At 40.2% G+C, this 21,332-nt stretch overlaps 2 protein-coding genes across 5 annotated transcripts in view; one reads left to right on the top strand and one right to left on the bottom strand.

The window, feature by feature from the left end:
* Positions 1 to 11,880, top strand: part of PRKD3 (protein kinase D3) — a 42,383-nt gene extending 30,503 nt beyond the window's left edge. For all 4 annotated transcript variants that reach the window (XM_038131267.1, XM_038131265.1, XM_038131266.1 and 1 more), the window contains exons 11-19: positions 36 to 312; positions 3,517 to 3,569; positions 3,947 to 4,019; positions 6,949 to 7,055; positions 7,624 to 7,785; positions 8,312 to 8,410; positions 9,214 to 9,481; positions 10,378 to 10,463; positions 11,088 to 11,880. In XM_038131267.1, the coding sequence (XP_037987195.1) occupies positions 36 to 312; positions 3,517 to 3,569; positions 3,947 to 4,019; positions 6,949 to 7,055; positions 7,624 to 7,785; positions 8,312 to 8,410; positions 9,214 to 9,481; positions 10,378 to 10,463; positions 11,088 to 11,261 (1,299 nt within the window). In that variant the 3' untranslated portion in view covers positions 11,262 to 11,880. The remainder of the gene's footprint in view (positions 1 to 35; positions 313 to 3,516; positions 3,570 to 3,946; positions 4,020 to 6,948; positions 7,056 to 7,623; positions 7,786 to 8,311; positions 8,411 to 9,213; positions 9,482 to 10,377; positions 10,464 to 11,087) is intronic.
* Positions 11,881 to 14,166: 2,286 nt separating this feature from the next.
* Positions 14,167 to 21,303, bottom strand: NDUFAF7 (NADH:ubiquinone oxidoreductase complex assembly factor 7). Its single transcript, XM_038131269.1, has 10 exons — positions 21,184 to 21,303; positions 20,942 to 21,099; positions 20,772 to 20,852; positions 19,343 to 19,453; positions 17,856 to 18,066; positions 17,294 to 17,352; positions 16,471 to 16,584; positions 15,526 to 15,669; positions 15,036 to 15,209; positions 14,167 to 14,665 (listed from the first exon to the last, which is right to left on the bottom strand). The coding sequence occupies exons 1-10, from the start codon at positions 21,257 to 21,259 to the stop codon at positions 14,453 to 14,455; spliced, it is 1,341 nt and encodes a 446-aa protein (XP_037987197.1). The 5' UTR covers positions 21,260 to 21,303; the 3' UTR covers positions 14,167 to 14,452.
* Between the last annotated feature and the right edge of the window lie 29 nt (positions 21,304 to 21,332).

Raw genomic sequence — 21,332 nt, 5'->3', positions numbered from 1 at the left:
ATTTTCATTTTTTAATTTTTAATATCTTTCTTCAGGAGATTCCACTTTCAGAAATTCTCCAGGTGACTCCGCCTCGAGATTTTTCACATGTGGTGCAGGGCAGCAACCCCTACTGTTTTGAGATCATCACTGACACCATGGTGTACTTTGTTGGCGAGAACAATGGCAGCACTCATCACAGTCCCGTTCTTGCTGCCTCTGGAGTTGGACTTGACGTAGCTCAGGGCTGGGAGAAAGCCATCCGCCAGGCCTTGATGCCAGTCACTCCTCAGCCTAGCGTTTGCACTGCTGCAGGACAAGGAAAAGATCACAGTAAGCAGGCAGATGAGACGCTCTTGTTCATGTGCTGAAGCTGCTGATAGTAGTGATTCCTTTGGGAAGAGTGCTTATTTAGAGTGAAGTGTTGTCTGTTGGTTATCTGCTGAATTGGGTTAATCATTTTCCATGAGTCTCTAAAAAGTGACCCTCAGGTTTGTGGAGGGTGGGCAAATCCTTTAATCTGTTGTAGCAGAACGTAGTAAAGAATCAGATTTACAATATGAATGCAGAGTTTTATTGTGGGACCCCTAAGAACACACACAGATGTAAAAAGGGAGTACAGATTAGATATTTCTAATATACATAACTAAATAAATACATTCAGATTATATGCATACACTTTGAAAGAGCCAAATTTGGGGTTTTTTTTTGATGTTAGTATCTATATATGTTTATATTTTTAAAATTCTATGAGATGTCAGTAGCTAAGGAGAAGAAAAGGAGTTAGTGTTGGTATGTAAATACCATCAGTGATGTAAAAAACTTTTTCTAATCTGTGAGTAGTTATAAAAAGTACCCTGTTCTTCTTTTTATGCACCTTCCCCTTTTTCATCTGGCATAGGATTATATTCATTATCAAGGTTCCACTAAACTTATATATTGTTTTCTTTTAAGACATCTCCTTGTTCCTTGCAACAACATTCATTCTCATTCTGTACTGAGATTTACGCTTTCAATTTTTGGTTTCCTTTCAAATTCCAGCTACTCTAATCTCCTTGCAGTAAGATTTTCTTTTGCAGTAGATTCTGAGATCAGTTGCTCTGTCTCTGATACCTGGCTACTCTGCATCAGCAACAGTTAAGAATGTAAATGCTAGTCTGAGGTAAAGGCACTTCCTGCACATGCAGCAATGATCTAAAATAGTAAACTATGAAATGCCAGTACTGGCATTGGTATGTAATTACAGTGAAGAAACATACCTGTGAGATGGTACCTCATACCTGGCTTTATACACACATAAAATGCCACTTTTGATACGGAATTTTTAGTTTCATATATATGTACATACATATCTCTATATAGATACACCAAAATTCTCTTTGCTTTCTAGCACCTAAGGCTTACTGTTGCTGACAGACTTGCAAAGACACTTGATTTTTCTAAAACAAATAGTTTTTCAGATATTAATAATAACATTCCATTGACATTGGTAGGGAATAGAACTGCAGTGGTAGATGCTGAGAGAAAGTATTTTAGAATGTTTAGGATTGTAGTAGTATAAGAAACTACTGTGAGTTGGGGAGTGCTATTTACATATTTTTAGACAACTCAGGTTGGTTTTTAAACTCTCAGAAGACCACAAAATGTCTGTTCATCCTGCTTCTTCCTACACTTTGTGAATCATGAAATGTATCTCAAGAGCCCTTAAGATAGTTATATTTTATTTTAAAAAATGTCTCAAATACATGCTCTTAAATGAAAATACCAAAAGTAGGAGGGAGACATTGCTAGTTCTTGAAATACTTGCAGCAACAAGGAATTTGTAGCATCACAGTGTCCACAAGGCACTATCTAGTGATTATACACCCCATTGTGGCCAGAGGTAGTTAGAAATGAGGATGTTCTCCCAGTCTAACCCGTGGCAAAGGATCCTTTGTAACCTGGTGTTTGGGTGGGGTGTTTCTTTGTGGATTGATTCTGAGCTAAAACGAGAAAGAAACCTGTCTGCTGTAGAGACAATCTACCTGCTGTAGAAGTTGTGTGGAATTGTGGCATTACTAATTTCTTTAGAAGTGACTGCTTCGTTGCCCTTACTCTTGCACGTTTCAGACACTACAAAAATGGATTTATTTGGAAGGAAGAACTCACTCTTTGCCTCCGAGTTATTTTGTATTCTGCAGCCATCTGTGGATGAGGGTTCAGTGTGTTCTGTTAAACACTTTCAAAAACTGTATCTTTATTTTTTAATTACCTTGAAGCAGTTTTTGTTGACCTTAGGAATTTTTTTGTCTGACTTCTTTCTTGTTTTCCCTTGTGTTCTGTGCAAGGGTTGTTTCAGTACTGACTTCAGTCAATAATCAGGAGGCATCTGCAAGACTCAGAGTTCATATTTCAGATGCAGATTTCAGAGTGTCTTTGAGAATTAGTAATTGTTCCTGTCTTCTCTCTGTAAATTTTTTCTTTGAGATAAAGCACAGGTGGCAAAAATCAGACTTTTTTTCTCTAAATTCTCTTTAGGATGATAAAGGGTCTTTTCAAAGTGCTAGTAAGTTTATAGTGTGTTTTCTGTCTACCTTGGAGATGAATTAATTCTTTTTGTTCTTTAAGTTAACATAATATCACAGAATTGTTAGGGTTGGAAGGACCTCTGGAGATCACCCAGTCCAACCCTACTGACAAGTCAGGGTCCAGGTTACACACGAACACATCCAGTTGGGTCTGGAATGCCTTCAGAGAGATAGACTAACAGACATCTACCACTTGGAGTCTGAGATGCTTTACTTTGGCCATGGAAGTCAAAAAAGAAGGGTATTTCCTGCCTTCCTTGGTATATCTCTTCTTGCCTGTGCATCAATGTTATTCCTGTAATGAAAAATTCATGTCAATGTCTGCTGCAGACTGAAGAATTCTTTATCTGATACGTTTACTTGGAAATTACACTTCCTGAATGTGCCCTTATGTTCCAAGGATTGATTTGCTTCTGTAGTTTATCCATGAAACAAAGATTTTTTTTTTTAATCTTATGGGCTTTATTGCCTTTTTAATTATCAGTTATTCTGTTACTTGGTTTCTTTGATTTGTCTCCTTTTCTTATGCATTAATTCTGTATGTCTTGGTGCCACAGAAGATAAGAAGCCACATTCATTTGACTGTGAGAGATCTACCTGCTCCTCTTGCCTGTATTTTTCTTTACTGCTACCAGAAATCATTATTCGTTAATGAACTATGATACAATTACTATTGCTTTTGGCTCTCCAGCTGTCTGTTGTGTACACACTTGTATTGTTCTACTGTTTTTGCAATCAGGAATAGGACAAAAAAGGACAAATAATCCCAGCAAAATTTCCTGGGTTATTTATCTAATGAGTTCCAGAGTATGAAGTCTCTGCAAAACAGCACTAAAAATCATTTCACCAATACTGAGTTAGAAGTCAGTAAAGGGTTTTGTTGATTCTCATTTTTCCACTCTTTTTAGAAAAAGTCTGCCCTTTTTATTTACTTACTTTTATTTACTTGCCTTTATCTTCTTTATTGCAGAAGAATTGTCTCTAAGCATCTCTGTTTCAAATTGCCAGGTCCAGGAGAATGTGGTGAGTCATGTGCATTGTATTACAGTGATGTTTATTTAGATGAGTATTACAAAGTAATTGGTAGTAGCAGTGTCTGGACGAGAAAGCAGCACCGGAGCACTGTAGGTAAAGAAGTCCATGTTATTTGCAGGAAGTAACCTACTTACCTGCCATGGCTGTTAGTTTTTATGAATGTATGTCCCTGCTTTTGGTGCAGCTCAGTGGATCCTCTTCAGGAAAAGTTTGTTGTGTTTTCCCACTCCTCAGTGTAATGATGGTAACTTTTACAGATTTTGATTAATGCCAAATATAATTACAGCCTAGCCAGTAATAACCAATGCGGTCCTGAACATTTTAATGACTCCTGATATTTGTGATTTCTTTTTTTCATGCATTAGGATATCAGCTCTGTGTACCAAATATTTGCTGATGAAGTGCTGGGTTCTGGTCAGTTTGGTATTGTATATGGAGGTAAATTGCATTATGTTCCATTATGCATTTATTAAGTTAGAATGTCTGGTTGATAAAATTATCCTTTTCATACTTAGCTGTATCTAGAATGTCTAGGTGAAGTTAATCTTGTTAAAAGTTGTGTTTGGATTACTTTGCTGCGTGTCTGTGCAGTTCTATGTACAGTATTTCTTACAATTAAATTCGTGCATTTACTGTTTTGCATTGGCATCCTAATCAGTTTAGAGTATGCATTGCTTTTTGGCTGCAGTTAAATACAAAGCAATCCAATTTGGCCATGTTTTATGATTTTTTTAAATTGCAAATTCTAACACCGTGCTTTACAGTATTAGAAGTCATATATTTGCTGTCAGTTTTACCTGATTTGAATGACACCTGAGAGATGTGGCCAAAAGCAATTAGAAAAACACATAATTTATGGTTTGACAGTATGGATGCAAACGTATTATTGACATACTTGATGCAAACAAATTTCTATCAGCAGGGTAAAATAGAAAGAGGTATTCTTTGCCAGGAGCGTTAGTCCTAGCTTTTAAGTCTACTATTATCACCTATTTTTTAAAACTTTTTGTTGCAGAATATAACTTGTTTTTAGTATGTAATCACAAAAAAAAAGAGAAATACTAGAAATGCATATGAACTCTGTTTCTATATCTTTTTTTTTTTTTTAATCTCATGTTACATCTCAAGTGTTGAGAAAACCACAGACCATAAATCTGGAAAGAAAGAAAAAGTCATAAGTAATGATTTACAAGTGGTAATCTTTCTGCTTCTGTCACATTTTCTTTCTAATCAGGAAGTATTGTGGCTTTGATTTTTCTGTGTGCCAATTGTGTAGTTATTACTTTATTACTTTTAAACTGCTTGGTGGAAATACAGTTTGGTCTGGTTTTACATCACTCTTGAAAGAGGTCAGGTTTTTTGCCCCCTCTGTATTTCTTAAAGCATAGTGTGAATCAAAATGTCCTCCCTCTCCTATGAATAGGAATTAACAAATGCAGACATTTATTTTAATATTGGATTTTATTTTTCCTAAATTGCCTTGTAGATAAATCTCAGCTTGGTGTTTTGCATGATTCAATGCTTACAAGTGCTTGCAAGTGTAATAAACACTTACAAAAAGCTTTCATTGAATTTTTTTTACTGAATAAGGGCTTAAAATATATAGGATATGCTTGCTTCTTAATATAAAATCACAAGCTGAAAGAGTATGAAATGGCAATATAAAAGACTATGGTTTTTCTGGCTCTATACACTGCTTATTGTTGCTGGTATTTGGAGAGGCTAGATCTGGTAACTTCTGATACTGGCTTATCTGCACCTTATCTGCATGTAGTCATACTGAAATAGTGGTAACAATTAATAGAAAAACTAAGTTGCTTTTGTTGTTGTGGGGTTTGGATTGGGTTTTTATTTTTTGTTGCATTTTTTGTGTCCCCTATTCTTGACAAACATTTTCAAAATCGCAAATCAAAAGTTATAGGATATAGCTATTCAACTCCTGCATCAGTGGGAACAGTTTCCCTCTGCTTTTCCTTTCAAACTTTGATTAGTTTGAAAGATCTGAAAAAAGGGAGACAGAAAAAAATAATTTTGACATTTTCTTACTGATGTAAAACTGCAAACTGAAAACTGGCTGTGTTTTGTTTAACAAAAGGAATTTTCAAGCTGCTTTTCTGTTACTCTTCATGGGCAAGTTTTAGCTGTAGTCTAGCGGATGTAGTTAGGTGTTTTGTTAGATGGATTGGTTTGCTTTACATTCTTTAGCAATCTAGCATTTGCCTTCTGTGTTTTGCCTTTAGTTTGTAATTGATTGTATTTGTGCTACATTTCAGTATAATTTCCTTTATGTGGTGGAGATAAGCCCTTTATTCATGATGATGTTAAAGACAGTAGTTGATTGGCAGAGCAGCCTGTGGAGCAGTTCCTGTGCTCTGCCGAAGCCCTGGCCACCAGTGCTGACCAGGGACCAGCAGGGGAGGCTGAGGTGCTGAGATGTAGCTGGGGTCCCCACAGCAGTGCTGGTAGAACCTTCTGTGCCACTTGCACTGTAGCTGTGTGTGTCGTCCCTTCTCCTAAAATGGCTTCCAAACCCTTCACTGAGCGGATAACGACACTTTGGTGCAGACTTACTGTTCTGTTGTAGTTTAGTATTAAATGTCTCAGATTGCCAAGGCCTTGCAGTGTGTGATCCCATTAACCTCTCTGATGTGGCTGAAAGAAGCCAGTTCTGCAGCTGTGAAGAAGCTGGGGAATCATGAACAGCTCCTCACTTCGCCCTGGACACAGCCTGCCTGTGTATTGCAGAATGCGTCTCATGGAGCTGATGCAGGTTGCAGCAAGGAATAATATGTGATGCTGTCATCATGGTGTTTTTCTTGCCACCTTTTCTTACCACAACCTTTTAGAGCTTTTTGATCACAGCAGACTGCCTTGGGTGTTAAATGTGTTGCTGTTCTTTGGGGTACCTAATTGCTCTCATGTTCCCAAAGGGTATTAGGTGTGTAATTTCCTGTGCACGTGGAGCCCATGAAAGTATGAAACCACTACAGTGGGTGTGTAGATCTGTTTTCACTTTGGCCCTGAATTGTTATTGATTTTACAGGAGAGGCAATATTCTGTGGAATAGTTATTACTTGCTCATGTGCAAGTCCCTTGCACAAGCAAAAACTTAATCCAGTACATCTAATATCAGTGTATGTGTACCTGACAGCAGAGTGGTAACTGGTTTAAGTTTAAACTACAGAATTCCTGTGGAGGTTGATCACTTCTTTTACTCATATACCATTTGCAATTCTAAATGTAAATATGGTAACATTGTACACTTGACAGAATATACTGCTTTCCCCAAAAAGGAATTTCTGCTGTAATGTTTAATAGCTATGAATTGCTTCTACCTCTTGATGGCTGACACTGACTTTCTGTTTAGGAAAACATAGGAAGACTGGAAGAGATGTGGCTATCAAAGTCATTGACAAGATGAGGTTTCCAACTAAACAGGAAAGTCAGCTTCGTAATGAAGTAGCCATTCTCCAGGTATAAAAGTGTTTTGGAGTCATGCTAGAGTTTTGTCTTAAATAGACCATTAATGAGATTTTATATTGTGTCTAAGTATTCTGAATTGATTTTTAAATTTACATCTGTGATTTTTGAGTACTTTTGGAAGAGGGAATCTTATAAAAGCAGGAACTCCTGAGTACTTAGTAGAGTTGATAACTTGGGGGTGTTATCTACCCCGCTGTAGGGGATCCCACTGAAGCCATGTACTTTGGCTCCATGTTGACTCCCTCAGTATTATTTTCTGCTGTTTTCCACTACTGGCTCCTCAGTCTTTGAGTATTATTCTTATACTCAGTAACTTGAGTACTGAACAAGCATCAACTGTAAAATTAGTAATTTGAGCTAAGTTGTATTAAACAAGTTATCCTTAGTAGTTGGCGTGTTTCATGGGTTGACATTTGTTTCAAGCTAGTTTCTTTCCTCAGATTTTTTTTCACCTGTATCTTTGTAAGTGGTTTTTTGACTTGTGGTCAGTATTTCTGTGTAATTCAGGCTATTTCATACTGTTTTATTTTAGTGATATACCTGTGCTACTTTGTTTTAGAATTTGCACCACCCTGGGATTGTGAACCTGGAATGTATGTTTGAAACCCCAGAACGAGTCTTTGTTGTGATGGAAAAGCTTCATGGAGATATGCTAGAGATGATTCTTTCTAGTGAGAAAAGTCGACTTCCAGAAAGAATAACTAAGTTCATGGTCACACAGGTGAGTAGTCAGTTCCTCTGCTTTGAAAGGAAAGGCTAGATTTGGGTTTTGTAATTATAAGATTATAATTATATGATATTATATATTATATAATTATATTATTATAATTACAAGATTGTAATTATATGGGAATTTGGAGAAGGAATTTTCTGTATGTTATTTAAGAGACAGCATAGAGAGCTACACATCTAATGAAAATTGAATAAACAAGAAAAGAACTTTGAATGCTAATTACGTTAATTTTTTTGGCCCTTCTTTCCCAAGACATAACATTATGGACATCTAAAAATTAATGTCAAAACAGTAAGCATTCAAAAAGACAGAGGAGGAGGAGGGGAAAAAGGGTTGGGGAAAATAAACCACCTGGTTTTCAAGTCTTGGTAAGCTGGAAAAACAGCACTTGCACAGTATATATGGGTTAGTTCTTGACTATGTTGATAGAAATTGCTATATTGGTTAGTCTGTGTGTCTTTTGACACTTCTGATCTGCTTGAGTGTATTCTGAAAGTGTTCTTTCATTTTATAGATACTTGTTGCTTTGAGGAATTTACACTTCAAGAATATCGTGCACTGTGATTTAAAACCAGAAAATGTACTACTAGCATCAGCAGAACCATTCCCTCAAGTGAGTGAAGATTAAACAGTACTTTTCATTACTATTAATTGGGGTTTTTTAAAAGCAATATCGACACAGCTGCTTAAAAAACAACCTCTTGTGAGATTTTCAATTGACTTCTAGAATTACTCAAACTGCATGTATTGTAGTTGTCTCTTTTTTTTCCCTTGTCTCAGTAAGTGCCTATAGTGCATTGCTCTTTCCTATACTCTGAGGAGGGCTTATTGACTTGGGGTTACATTTTGAACTTGATCTGGATCTTTTCATCTCTGCAAGTGCCTGCTGTGTTCAAATTAAGGAACTGTTGCAGGATGAAGATTTGAGCATTGGTGCATGTGCCAGCTGTTAATGCGTTTTACTGGGATGTTCTGTCAAGAGCTGGCTGGGTCTGAGTTCAAGCTAAAACTCATTGTTTGATTTCCGTGTAGCCGAAACTTCAGGAATATGATTAAGAGGAATGTGATTTGGCTGGGATTCGTGTGTGTTTTTAACTTTGGTTCTGTGCTTTTTGAGAGTGAGGATTCACTTCTGAAAATGAGCTGGGTTTGGAATCAAGATATTTTTTCCCTATTTGCATACTTGTGGCCATGTGATACACAAACTGCCTCAGACCTGAGTCTGTGCAGGGCCAGTTCAGGTCTTGATCTGAAGCGTGGCTGATCTGTATGCTACAAACCCAGCAAGCTAAAACCTTAATGGACTGGTTTACATGGGGTTTTGTTCTGTGTGCATGAGTACAATGTTTAAATGATGGCATAAAGGGTGTGAAGTCAAGCAGGGATTTCTCAGTTTGAAATGTGCTGCTTTTGCAGGTGAAGCTGTGTGATTTTGGCTTTGCACGCATCATTGGTGAGAAGTCTTTCCGGCGCTCTGTGGTGGGCACTCCTGCGTACCTCGCCCCCGAGGTGCTCAGGAGCAAAGGCTACAACCGCTCCCTGGACATGTGGTCAGTAGGAGTCATCGTCTATGTGAGCCTCAGTGGCACATTCCCATTTAATGAAGATGAGGATATCAATGATCAGATTCAAAATGCAGCATTTATGTACCCACCAAATCCTTGGAAGGAAATTTCTAGTGAAGGTAAAGAAATTAATTTTCTCTATTAGAATGTTTGTGTATTTAGGTAACACATTCAAATGCTTAAACATGAAGGTTCATTTAGGAAGGAGTGTAAAAATTAATGATACTTTGAGTTTAGTAGACTATGCCAAAGTAGATAAATATGAGGTAAATATATTTGTGAAAGATAAATTGTGGAATATAATGCTTTAGATAATTTTCAGGGCAGGGAAGTCAGGAGATTTAGCAAGAAATATGAATTTCATGCATGATGAATGGGATAAGTAATCTGACACTTCCCAAAAGTCCCAAAGGAAGGTTAATTCATGTGTGGGTATTTGCTGACTGCTGGTATATTTTATCTGAACTATAATCACAGAAACAGTTCAAAGTTGAATCTGGAATTTTAGTTTGTACATTAGGAAGTACGGAATTAAGTGTCAGGTCTGAACAATCTAGACGTTTACAAATCTGGTCTCTAGAGCTCTCCAGTGCCAGCTTTGGTTATATGTTGCTCCCATGTTTGGTTAATACATGATTAATACACAGGTAGATGTGGAAGGACCTATACAAAAGTATACAATTGTGGAAGTACCTATATCATTATGGAGCAGAGGATTATGCTCAAGCTTTTTAGGCATATCTGAAAATCACTAAAATCAGTAGGGAAAAAGATTAATGAATAACACAGTAAAGCTTTTAGTGTTTCCATCAAAAGTAGGGGGAACTTACCCCCTACCTATTTGGTAGCCACATTTAACATAAGCAAAGCTAAATATAAAATTCAAGAGCTTGGTTAAATTTAAAGGTATTCCGTGTAGGATACACTCACACATAAAAAATAATTACTGCAGCATGTGAATGATGATAGAGGTAATTAGTATTTAAACAATGTAATTTTTGTTCTTCTTTGCCAGCCATTGATTTAATAAACAATTTGCTTCAAGTGAAGATGAGAAAACGTTTCAGTGTTGACAAATCCCTTAGTCACCCATGGTTACAGGTAAGCCCATCTGCCTTTTTCAGTATGTTTATAATGGATGAATAATTTTTTTGGCTGAAATCCTTCAGAGGCTTATGAAAACTGCAAGTGTCACATTCTGTTAAAAAGCATTCATGAAGGCTTGGGCATTTCTGGTTTTAGCTTTACATTTGATGTGCTCCAGGGTTCTGACCATCTATGAATGCCTTCTTTCCTCAAGGGAAATTTGTCTTACTGTCTCTCCCGCCTTTTCCTTTCTGTCTGTCAACAACATGGGTTTACTCTTCTGGCTTCCCCCCTGACTTTGGGCAGTGATGAGTGCATGGAGCACTGTGATATCATCCTGGAGCCAAACATTATTTGTTCAGTGCTGAAGTTGACACATGCCCTGGTGTGTGCCGTAACTTGTAGTCCCTTTAGAAGTTTGGAATGGAGTTTATTTGCTGCTTTGACAACTTTAGATACTAGCCTATTTAATTTTGAACTATTCTTTGTGGACAATGTTGGGGCTTTTTTTTTAACAGATCTTGTTGGTTGTATCTTGTGGCTATTTACACTAAAAATGGACACAAACTGCAGAAATCTGTGGGAATGTAGAGCTGCTGTTTCTTAAAACTGCTTCCTTAAATCTCTTTTACTCCTTAGGATTATCAGACTTGGCTTGACCTCAGAGAATTTGAAACACGCATTGGAGAGCGTTACATTACCCATGAGAGCGATGATGCACGCTGGAAAGAACACGCTTACGAGCACAACCTCGAGTACCCCCAGCACTTCATTATGGCTCCCAATCCAGATGACATGGAAGAAGACCCTTGATTTGTTTGTTACGCTAAATTGCAGCAAAGAAGGATACTCCAGGCAGAAACTGAAAGAAGTGGAATAGCTATTGCTCTTTCCAAATGCTGTACACATTAGTTTGGTGTGTAAAGCCCCAGAGATCTTGCATTGCCATGGGAATAGACTGTTGTCCACAAACTTTTCTCCATCCCTGACTTTAACTCTGAGTAGTTACTGGACAGTGGGATACAAAGCCCTGTTGGGTAACATTTCACCGAGCTGGGTGGCTACAAAGCCATTACTGAGGTGTAGTGTGTACAGACTGAATGGGTTGCGTTTTTCAAGGGTTTTTGTTTTTTTCATAGCCTACGCAGTAAAAGTTTTGTAATAGTTTTCTAATCCCTATGTACTAGTCATCGAGGACTGTTTTCTGTTACTTAGATACATCTCCTGTTTCTCAAACTGTGGATGGTGAAGAGACCCTATAAAGAAATCAGTACAGAATACCCTGGCTAAAGCAAAACATGGTGGTTTAGTTGAATACAGCTTCATAGATGAAGGAATAATTTGCTGCTGTTTAGACAGTTAAATATGTGTGTCTTGGCCCTAACTTTTTACAGAAAGCAACAAAAAAAAAAAAAAAAAAAGGAAAACCCCATAACTTCTTACATTCCTCTTGAAATGCTGGCTGACATTCTAAAGAGATGACAACCAAAGCTGTGCTAGGCTTTTATTTTGTCTGTTAAAAAAAGCAATAAGACACAACAGTGCGCTGCTATGCAAGGCTGGAACGTCATTGATACACACCAAAGGCATTTTGCCTTAAAACTACACAAATAATGCAGAGAGCACACAAGACTTGATGTAGCATATCCTTTCACTCTGGAAGACCAGCTTCTAGCAGAAGGATGTGGAAAAATAGGGAAAAAATACATGCAGCTTTCTTCTGTCATTTTGAGTAGTAAGATTTTTAAAGTCTTCTAATATTTTTCTAATTTTTTATGGTTCCCTGGACTTACATCAGGAGTAGTTTGTAGCCTGCTAGCTTATGTTAACTCTGCTCAAAACCTAGAAGGAACAGTGGATAGCACAGCAGCTGTTGCTTCTGCCAGGGCAGCTGGATTATAGGAGAAAGAACTCTGCCTTCCCACCTTAACCTGCAGCCCCTCCCATCCTCTTTACTGTGCTCAGAACTGTTTGAGTTCAATGAAGAGTCCAAAAGCAACTCCTATCTCAGTTTTTTCTGTGCACATGCCTCAACTGAAGGATTCCCAACCACTAACTGGACGTGTGGCCCAGTAGAAGGGAAGCAGAAGTGTTCTTTGGAAATGGTTCCCTTGGACAGTTCAAGTAAATGGTATTTCAAAGAAGTTTGAGGCCATAATGCTAAATGCAAATGGAAGAGGGTTTTTGATCTTATTTTAAAAAATGAAAAGGGTGAAATCCTTTTTTTGTGGTTTAACAGTGTTGTGCTCCTGGAGGGTGCTAAATGGCTGCATGCATCCCCGATGTGCCAAGCTGCTTAACTGGAGCTTAGTTGGAAATATTTCTAAAATACTGATACTGCAAAGGCAGTGAGAGGCTTTGGGGTATCTCCTCTCTTCTACAAAGATTTTTCTTTTTTGTTTGTGTGTAGATAAGTATTTTTTTCTACTGTTTTTATTCAGGTAAGGAAACAGGTGAGCAGATTTCTAAGTTGTTAGCTATACCCAAAATGTTACATAGTTCAGAGCTGGCAGCTGCCTGCAGCAGCAGTGACCTGGCAGTGGTCAGTGGCAGCTGCAGAAGCATGTGCCCACAGGTAGGTCTGGGTCTTTAACTCACTCTTTCCCATTGCCTTTATCTGTCTGCCACTGCATTTCGTAGGTGTCTGTGTTGGCAAAGGCTGAGCTCTGGATTCTTAACCCTGTCTAGAGAGGGTTTCAGGACTGACTGTTCAAAGAGGCACTGCTTTTCATCTCTGCAGTCAGAGCAATCACCTCTGACATTGGTAGTTTGGTATTTGCCTGCTCTTGGCAAGGAAAACAGTGCTGCTGAAAAACTTCCAGTGCTCAAGTGACCAAATTTCAGTGAAGCCATTGCTATATTCCATCATAACTGTAATATGTAGATGCAGTTTGGTTTTAAACTTCAGATTTTTTACTTGAGCTGTTACTTCAGGTTTACCTGTGGGTTTATTGTTTGTTGTAATGGAGGAAATAAAGCAGCTCAGTCACTTGAAAAAGCACAACCGGAATAGAGGAAGGAGGGGACAATAATGAAGTAGAAGGCCTGGCTTTTGTCTCTCCCCATGAAGTCTGCTCTGCTTCAAAATATTGTATTAGCTATTTATTCTTCAAGTTGTATTAAAATAACAATAATGCTGTTGGCCTTTGGAGGAGATTGCCTGATCATATGCAGACTTATGGAGCCAGACAAGAGAAGCCACAAGCAGCTAGTAGTCAAGAAACCAAAAAAAATCAGGCTTACATCATGAGTAAAGTTCCTAGAGTAGTAAAAATAGCTGAGTTTTTTATTCCCTTTTTTCTACCTTTACTGCAGACTTTGACAGCAGTAGGTTACAGTGTTTAATACCCTTACCCTAGATGAATTAAGTTGCATTCATTCAAGCAATAGTGATGCTATGGTGATGCTAGAAAAAAGCTCATGTAAAATTTATAGCCTCAAAATGACACTGTCAAGTACTTTTATATTTTTATACACCCCATTGTCTGTAAATATCCTCTGGTAAGCTTGAAAATAAAATTTATTTCCCTATCAGACTTGTCCTTTTTATTTACATGAATTATCTCTCCTATCAAATGTTCTTAGGAGGAAATGGTTCTATATTTTGTTGTTTGTGGATTTATTAAATATGTCTTGCTGTGGAAATTCAGCCAGCAGGAACTCCTTTTACGTGCATCCTGTCACTATTCTCTTTATAAAAATATCTTCAGAGACGTCATCAAGGCATCTTGATTTTATTCAAGTACCAAAGCTTGAATACATTTAATATCCTTAGTGCATGTTTGTTACTAACAAGTTTTGATTCCACTAGTAAATATTTCACTCTGTTCTCTTGTAAGACCCCCAAACCACTGTTCATTCTCTGCTGTGTGTGTGCTGGTTTCTGTATGTGCAGTGTTTTATTTCCACTCATACTGCTTTGAGTAGGTCAGTCCGGAGGTTTGGTGTGCTGCACCAGACGTATTCTGAAACTGCCATCATGCATTTTGAGACAGTATTTGAAATTACTTTAGTAACAGTTCATTAAATCCAGCAACAGGTGGTAGGGGAGACTTTGATTCTGGCTTATCTTTCTTGTCAGGATGTGCAAGTCTGTGGTGAGGCAACAGGGCAAAGAAATTAAAACAGTCCCCCATCTTCTCGGGATTCATCAGCATATCATAGCTGTGAAGTAACTGCTCACGAGTTGCTGTGTCACTTGAATTCTGCAAGAGCACCTGGAAAAATAAAAAGCAGGTTAGAGCCCCTCATGCATTCCTATAAATTCCTGCATACCTGCAATCCCTTCTTGCATCCTTTTCACTGTGCTGTGATGGTTGGTAGAACTGGTGAGATCACTGGTGGTGGTCCACAGCCCATACACTGATGCAAGTTTTGCATTAAATGCTCCTAAATACAATATGATCAATTTACTTTCAGGGATCTGGAGTAACTTACATCTAGCAGAAACAACTTTCTGATCTCACACCTACACACTATTTTGAATAACTTCATTTTAAAAGCAAAGATTTTTACTAAAGCTCTTGTGCTGCTTTAGAGTATTGCCTGTGGATTGAGAGAGCTCTGCAGCTGTGAACACTCTTGTACCTGCAGTCGGAGGTCAATGCCCATGTTCTTTAAGAACTCCCTCTGTTTTATAGGGCCTAATGTAGCTGTTTTTCCCTGTGCCATCTTTCGAAGGTAGCTGAAATCAACATCTGCTGTCAGGTCGGCTGTACCTGGAGCACTCAGCACATCGTGAAGTTTGTGATTACGGAAACCCTGAAAATGAAATTGGAAGATTACACTTGAGCTGTAGTCTGACCATCATAGCTGGGGCCAGCAAAAATTAAGCTGTGCCTTTGAATGGTGACAATAACAAATTATACATGGAAAATTTGAGATAAATTTAGAGTAGCAAGAGCTCAGATGACCTTTTCCATCTGACAGAAACCCTTCTGGGTACCGATTAAACAGGAATTACTCAGCTTGATGCAGTTTTTGCTATTATGCCCACCTATGAACTTAATTTTGCAAGAACCTAATGATCAAAGATAACAAAGTCTTTTGGCTTATTGCTGCAGGGCAAGTGCCTTACCCGGAAAGTGTCAGTTTTGGTTCCATCGTGGCCGTAATCTGCAACCAGAGCAGCCCCACCATCCTTCTCTATCCGAGAGGCCAGCCTCTGCACAATGACACCAGCCTCAGGGCACACTTCCACGTGGTCTCTTGTTTCTTCTGGCTAGTGCACAGTTCAATGACCAGAACAACTGTATTAGCAGACAAGCACAAGGCAAGTATCCCTCACACTTGGTGTCTTGGGGCTGTTGCTCTGCTGGGACATGCAGGTACAGGAGGTGCATTCTAGGCTACCTATACTGGCTTGAGCTAGTTTTTGCTATCACTCATTCTCAATTAGTATTTTCTGAGTGCTGGATTTCAGTCCCCTCTTCAATAACCTGTAGTCAAATGAAAATTTTTCTACCAAGAGTATCTGTATCAGGTGAAACTTCCTTACTGTGGTACTAAAGGAAAAAGTGCTTCAGCTGAGCACACCCTTCCAAGAGGCCTTCCTGTGTGAGACTCTGCAGCTCCGTTTAATCTTAGTACTTAATTTTGTAGGTTTGAGTATCCAGTGCACTTCAGGAAGAAACCACAGCCACTTTCCATTAAAGGCCAGCCAGCACTGAGCAGGCAGCTGCCCTGAGTACCCTGCAGCAGGCTGAGAGCCTGGCTGGAGCAGGGCCACTCTTGAGATCGTGATGCCACACATACATTGGAGAACTCTGCCCATCACTTGCTGCCTTGGTTTGCTCTCTGAGGCATTTTGTGTGTTCAAGCTCTATTTTGCAAAGTTTGATACACGTGGTAGTTTTCATGCTGCTGTTTCACAGCATACAAAGCAAAATGCTTGCGGAAATTTTAAGCTCTATTCATTTATAGACTGAGAGCCTTCTTGCTGTCAGAGTAACTGAGAATCACTATATGTACTTGAAAGAGTCAATAGAGGTATAAGGATGAGCTCTGGTAGGCATAACCTCACCTGAATAAAGTTTTGTGTCGCGGGGGTCCCGGACGGTGACAGGACAAACCGCAGCTGGTCAGGAACTTCTGGGTCAATATCAACCAACACCTCACGCCAGCCTTTCTCCGTTCGCTGTTCAACGAGCCCAAAGCACTCATGTTACACTCAACAGCTACCACAGTATCTTGTTCATTTCATTGAACCTAAAACCTTTTCACAAAGATTTTAGGAACAATACATTGTTAACAACTATTACTAATTCTTATTTAATTCCAGTAACTGCCTCAGAAAAAGCTTGTGGTGGAGTCTCATCTGCAGAGCCAACAAATACAGATTTAATGATACTTAAAAGGAATGAATGATGCTCTGAAGAAACACGCTGCTTCTTTTATTGACAGTGCAACATTTAACTTAGCAAAATAAAAGATTTCATTCTACTGGTAATTTTCATAAATTGGTTACTTCTGAATTGTAACTAGCCTCTATTTTACTGCTCTCATTACTATTCAAGTGAAAGCCCTTCAGTCTTTTGTCAGTAGTATTACAGAACATCATGTGGAAATTAAAAGCTGGGTTAATGTAGCATAAGGAATAAAAAAACCCAAAACCTTGAGAGTTATCTCAGCAGAAAGAAATCCTTAGCTTTCCTCAAGTTTTTCCATTCAAAAATAATTACTAATTTTACAGTTTTCAGCTGAATTAAGCCTTATTTGCCCAACTCAGAATTATTTCATCACCAGAGACAGGGCATGTGACTAGTTTGGCACCTTAATTCTGCTCTTCCCCAGAGAAAAAGTGTTTAAGCAGATGGTCACAATTAAAATCAATAATCTTGCTATACCTGAAACTTATGTATTGGCAGGGCATCAAAGAACTCATGTGCTAGATAAAAGCTGTAACCTGTGGGAAGGTAAAAAAGGAATCCATTAAATTATTAACACTTCCAGAGCAGTTTTCAGTTTAAAATATTTTTTATGATTTTTAATGAATTAAGCTAGTTAATGTGGTTGTGAAAAAAAAATGTAATTACTTCCAGCTTGCACACATTAAAGATACCATTTCTACAGCTAGCTCTAGCTACCAGTCCATGAATTTTAGACCACTATCTTGTGAAAGGAGATTCAGGCAGAGCCAGTAAAGTGTTGTTTTTTTTTTTTTTCCCCATCAAAAAAAAAGTCAGAATATAGGAAATTAGGTAGCTACACCCAAATGAAGGTAGACAGAATAGGTAGCAGTGATGAAAATGAACCAAGATCCTGCCTCAGACTCCTACAAGTCAGAACAAATATGTATATAACTACTTTTCTGTCCAGTGTGAAGGCTAGCAGAGATGCCCTCTGCTATCAAAAGCTGTCAGTGAAGGAAGGACACCATCCCTTTAACGAGGCACTCAAACTCCTTACCTGGTGGCACATCTTGAATGTCTCTGTACCAAAAAATGGGAATTCCAGTCTTGCTAATGCCTTTCATGTAAGCAGACTCATCCTCAGGGCTTGGATGCACCTTCCCTCCTGTCAGCATCACTGCTTGGATCTCACTGAGTTTGGGGCTCACTTCTACCAGATGAACAGAGACATCACATTTACTAAGAACAGAGGCGAGCTGCTTGAAGACCTATAAAGGCAGATGAATTCTATTAGAGGCAGCCTTGTGCTGTGTACATTAAAGGTTTAAGCATTAATCTTTCTTCTCACTATTTACTATTCACTATTAACTATTCAAGATAAAAGATTTTAGTTGGCTTTCACTAACAAAACAATCTCAGTGAGAGAGATTGCATTTTGCTCCTCCAGTAGGAAATGCGAGTTTCTTCATAAATCTTAATAAAAGCTGCTGCACTTCAAAAAAGTTGGCTATACATTACAGGGCTGTAAGGACATCAACATGAAATGCCCATTTGGAAGAGTAGTAGCAGCTCCTCTAAGACCTGTAGAAGGTATGCATTAGTGTCACCCTGATTTTCTAAGACTTTGCTAAGCCTTCTGATGTTTGCATTCTTGTAACAAACTTTCTCACACACAGTTCTGTAAACAACTTATGTTTTGCATTCTTTCATGGAGGAGGAGAGAATTGATGGACTCTTAGTCTGTCCAGTGTCATTGGAGAGGTAGCACTGTCACCCTCCAATCCACTGTCACTTTTGGAAAACTATAAATGTTAGAATCAGAAAATAAAGGTCCCTCTTTTTTGTTCACCTAGAGAGCAGCAGTGTCTGTGTCATCTTTTCGTGTCGTATTACGACACATTAGAAGATAAATGGTTGTTTTCCCTGCCACCTTGAAGAAGTGCTTGATATCCCACATTTCACTATTTTTATTAACATATGTAAATAGAAGAAAAGTTCTTATGTGGTGCTAAGTCCCATTAGAAGTCTGTTTATGAATCAGCAGCATTTTAATTACGACAGCCATGCAGGCATGACTGAACACAAAGCATTAGCTCAAAAGAAATAAGGCCCTGAATGCCCAAAGGAATTAACATAGTTTTATTCTGTGTAATTGTACTCCCCCATTCTGTTCTTTACACTAAGGTCTCCATCTCAATTACACATAGCAACACCTTCCTGGGTGGTTTTCAGTTTGGATAACATTTCCCTACACAGAAATAATCTACAGTGGAATATTCCTGCCCTCCCCTTCTATCCAGTGGTGTTTGGAAGGTCACAGGCGTGTCCGTGCAGGGTGCACACGCTGGCCCCCAGTCTGCTTCCACCTGAGAGCCCTGGTCCCAGAAACTCATCCATTGTAATCAGAGTCTGAGTGCCAACCTGACTGAAGTGACCTGGCTACTAGGGAAGGGTATATCCTGACAGCAAAACATCTTCCCTTCAGATTTCACTGCAGCTATGCAATACAGCCAGAAGCAAAGAACAGGAATGGTTTTCACCTACCCGCAATATATCCTCAGTGAGGGTGCCCCTCCCTGGGCCCAGCTCCACCAGCTGGAAGGTGCTTGGTTTGCCCATGGCCATCCACTCACTGATGTACCATATTCCTATTAACTGTCAGTGAGAAACAACACACAGGGTTACAGAAATAGCTTCAGCACTTGTGGAAAATCATACCTGCCTGTCGTCTGATAAAAACTGAGATAACATAGCATTTGATATTTTAAAGCTAAGAAGAATTACAATACATAACATCACGTTCTTGTCTTTAAGTATTAACACTGGTCATTGATTGCTGTCAGCCCAGCAGAAGCAACTCTCCATCAGTAAATGTGAGGAGTCTGTTCTGGCTGCAGCAAGAACTTTCACCTAAATGCAGGTCACTGCCCAGGTGCCTTTGGCAAGTGTTCTTCCTGACAATGCATTTACCAAAGCATCACTGAGAACAGGATTTAGCCAATCTCCACTTCTGGAAACAATACACAAACCACAGTGAGCCAGACCAAACTCTAGAGATTATTTTTGAGGAGAGTTTTCACACTGGAAAATCACCATAACTCTTTTTATTTATAAGCAAGTTCTGTATGAAAGTGTTACTAAGCACAGATGGTGTTTCAGACAAAGGACATTGAGAAAAACAAAACTCCCTTTCCTCCCTCAAAACCAATTTTTCTCTTGGGAAATAACTTGAACCTTATCAATGCTACTTCAGTATTCTGACATTGATAAGGTATCTGAACACTGTCTTGGAAATCAGTTGGGATGGAAACTGGAAGGGACCACATTGGACCACCTTCCCTGATCAAGTAAGTCATCCTAGAGCACATGTCACAGGATTGTGTGCAGATGGTTCCTAAATGTCTCCAGTGAGGGAAACTCCACAACCTCTCTGGGCAATCTGAGTGTTGGCGCACAGTAAAGATCTTCCTCATGTTGAGGTGCAACTTCCTGTGCATCAGTTTCTGCCCGTTGCCTCCTGTGCTATTGCTTGGCACCACCGAGCAGAGCCTGGCTCCATCCTCCTGGCACCTCCCTTCAGATGCTCACAGACATTGATGAGGTCTCCTCTCAGTGCCTCTTCTCCAGCTGAACAGGCCCAGCTCCCTCAGCCTTTCCTCATTACAGAGATGCTCCAGGGGCTCAATCATCTTTGTTACCCTCCACTGGAGGCACTCCAGGAGCTCCATGTCTCTCTTGTCCTGAGGAGCCAGAACTGGACTCAGCACTGCAGATGTGCCTCACCAGGGCTGGGCAGAGGGGCAGGATCACCTCCCTTGACCTGCTGGCACTGCTCTTCCTAATGCACCCAGGATTCCATCGGCCTTCTTGGCCACAAGGGCTCACTGCTGGCTCATGGATGGCTTATTGTCCACCAGGATTCCAGCCAGGCTCGCGTGGTTAATGTAACTGAAGACGCAAGGGCCTGCGTTACCTCTCCGAACACCTGGCTTATTTCAGGCGAGGTGATGAAGTCCCCGCTCTCGCCGACGCCGCCGCGGCGCGTGTAGTAGCCCTGCGAGGGGGAAGCGGCACAGGGGCCGGGGCCGCGGTGAGCGGCGGCCGAGGCACAGCCCCCACCGCCCCGGCCCGGCCCCGCCGCACCTGGCCGGGGTTGGTGAGCGCCTCCCGCATGTACTCGGCCACCGTGACCGGCCCGCTGGCCCGCAGCTTGCGCGCCAGGTGCCGCAGCATCGCCCCGTCCCCGCCGGCCGCCTCCGCCTCGCCCCTCGCGCCCGAGCAGAGCCGCGCCGCCGCCGGAGCTGCGGGGAGAGGAGAGGAGAGAAGGGCTCAGCGGGGCGGCCCCGCGAAGCGCGGCACGGAAAGCGGGGAGAGGCGGCGCTCACCGCGGGGAGCGGCGGCGGGACGGGGGAGCCGCCGGCGGCCCGCCAGGAGCGCGCGGCGCGCGAGCGACAGCACCATAGCACCGGCTCCCGCTTCTCCTGCTCCTCCTCCTCGGTCTTCCTTTTCCTCTTCCTCCTCCTCCTCTCCTCCT

This window comes from Motacilla alba, chromosome 3 (assembly GCF_015832195.1).
Source record: "Motacilla alba alba isolate MOTALB_02 chromosome 3, Motacilla_alba_V1.0_pri, whole genome shotgun sequence".
In the NCBI taxonomy this organism is placed as follows: Eukaryota; Metazoa; Chordata; class Aves; order Passeriformes; family Motacillidae; genus Motacilla; species Motacilla alba.
Note: the sequence above shows the minus strand (reverse complement) of the source record. Positions and strands in the feature narration are given on the sequence as shown.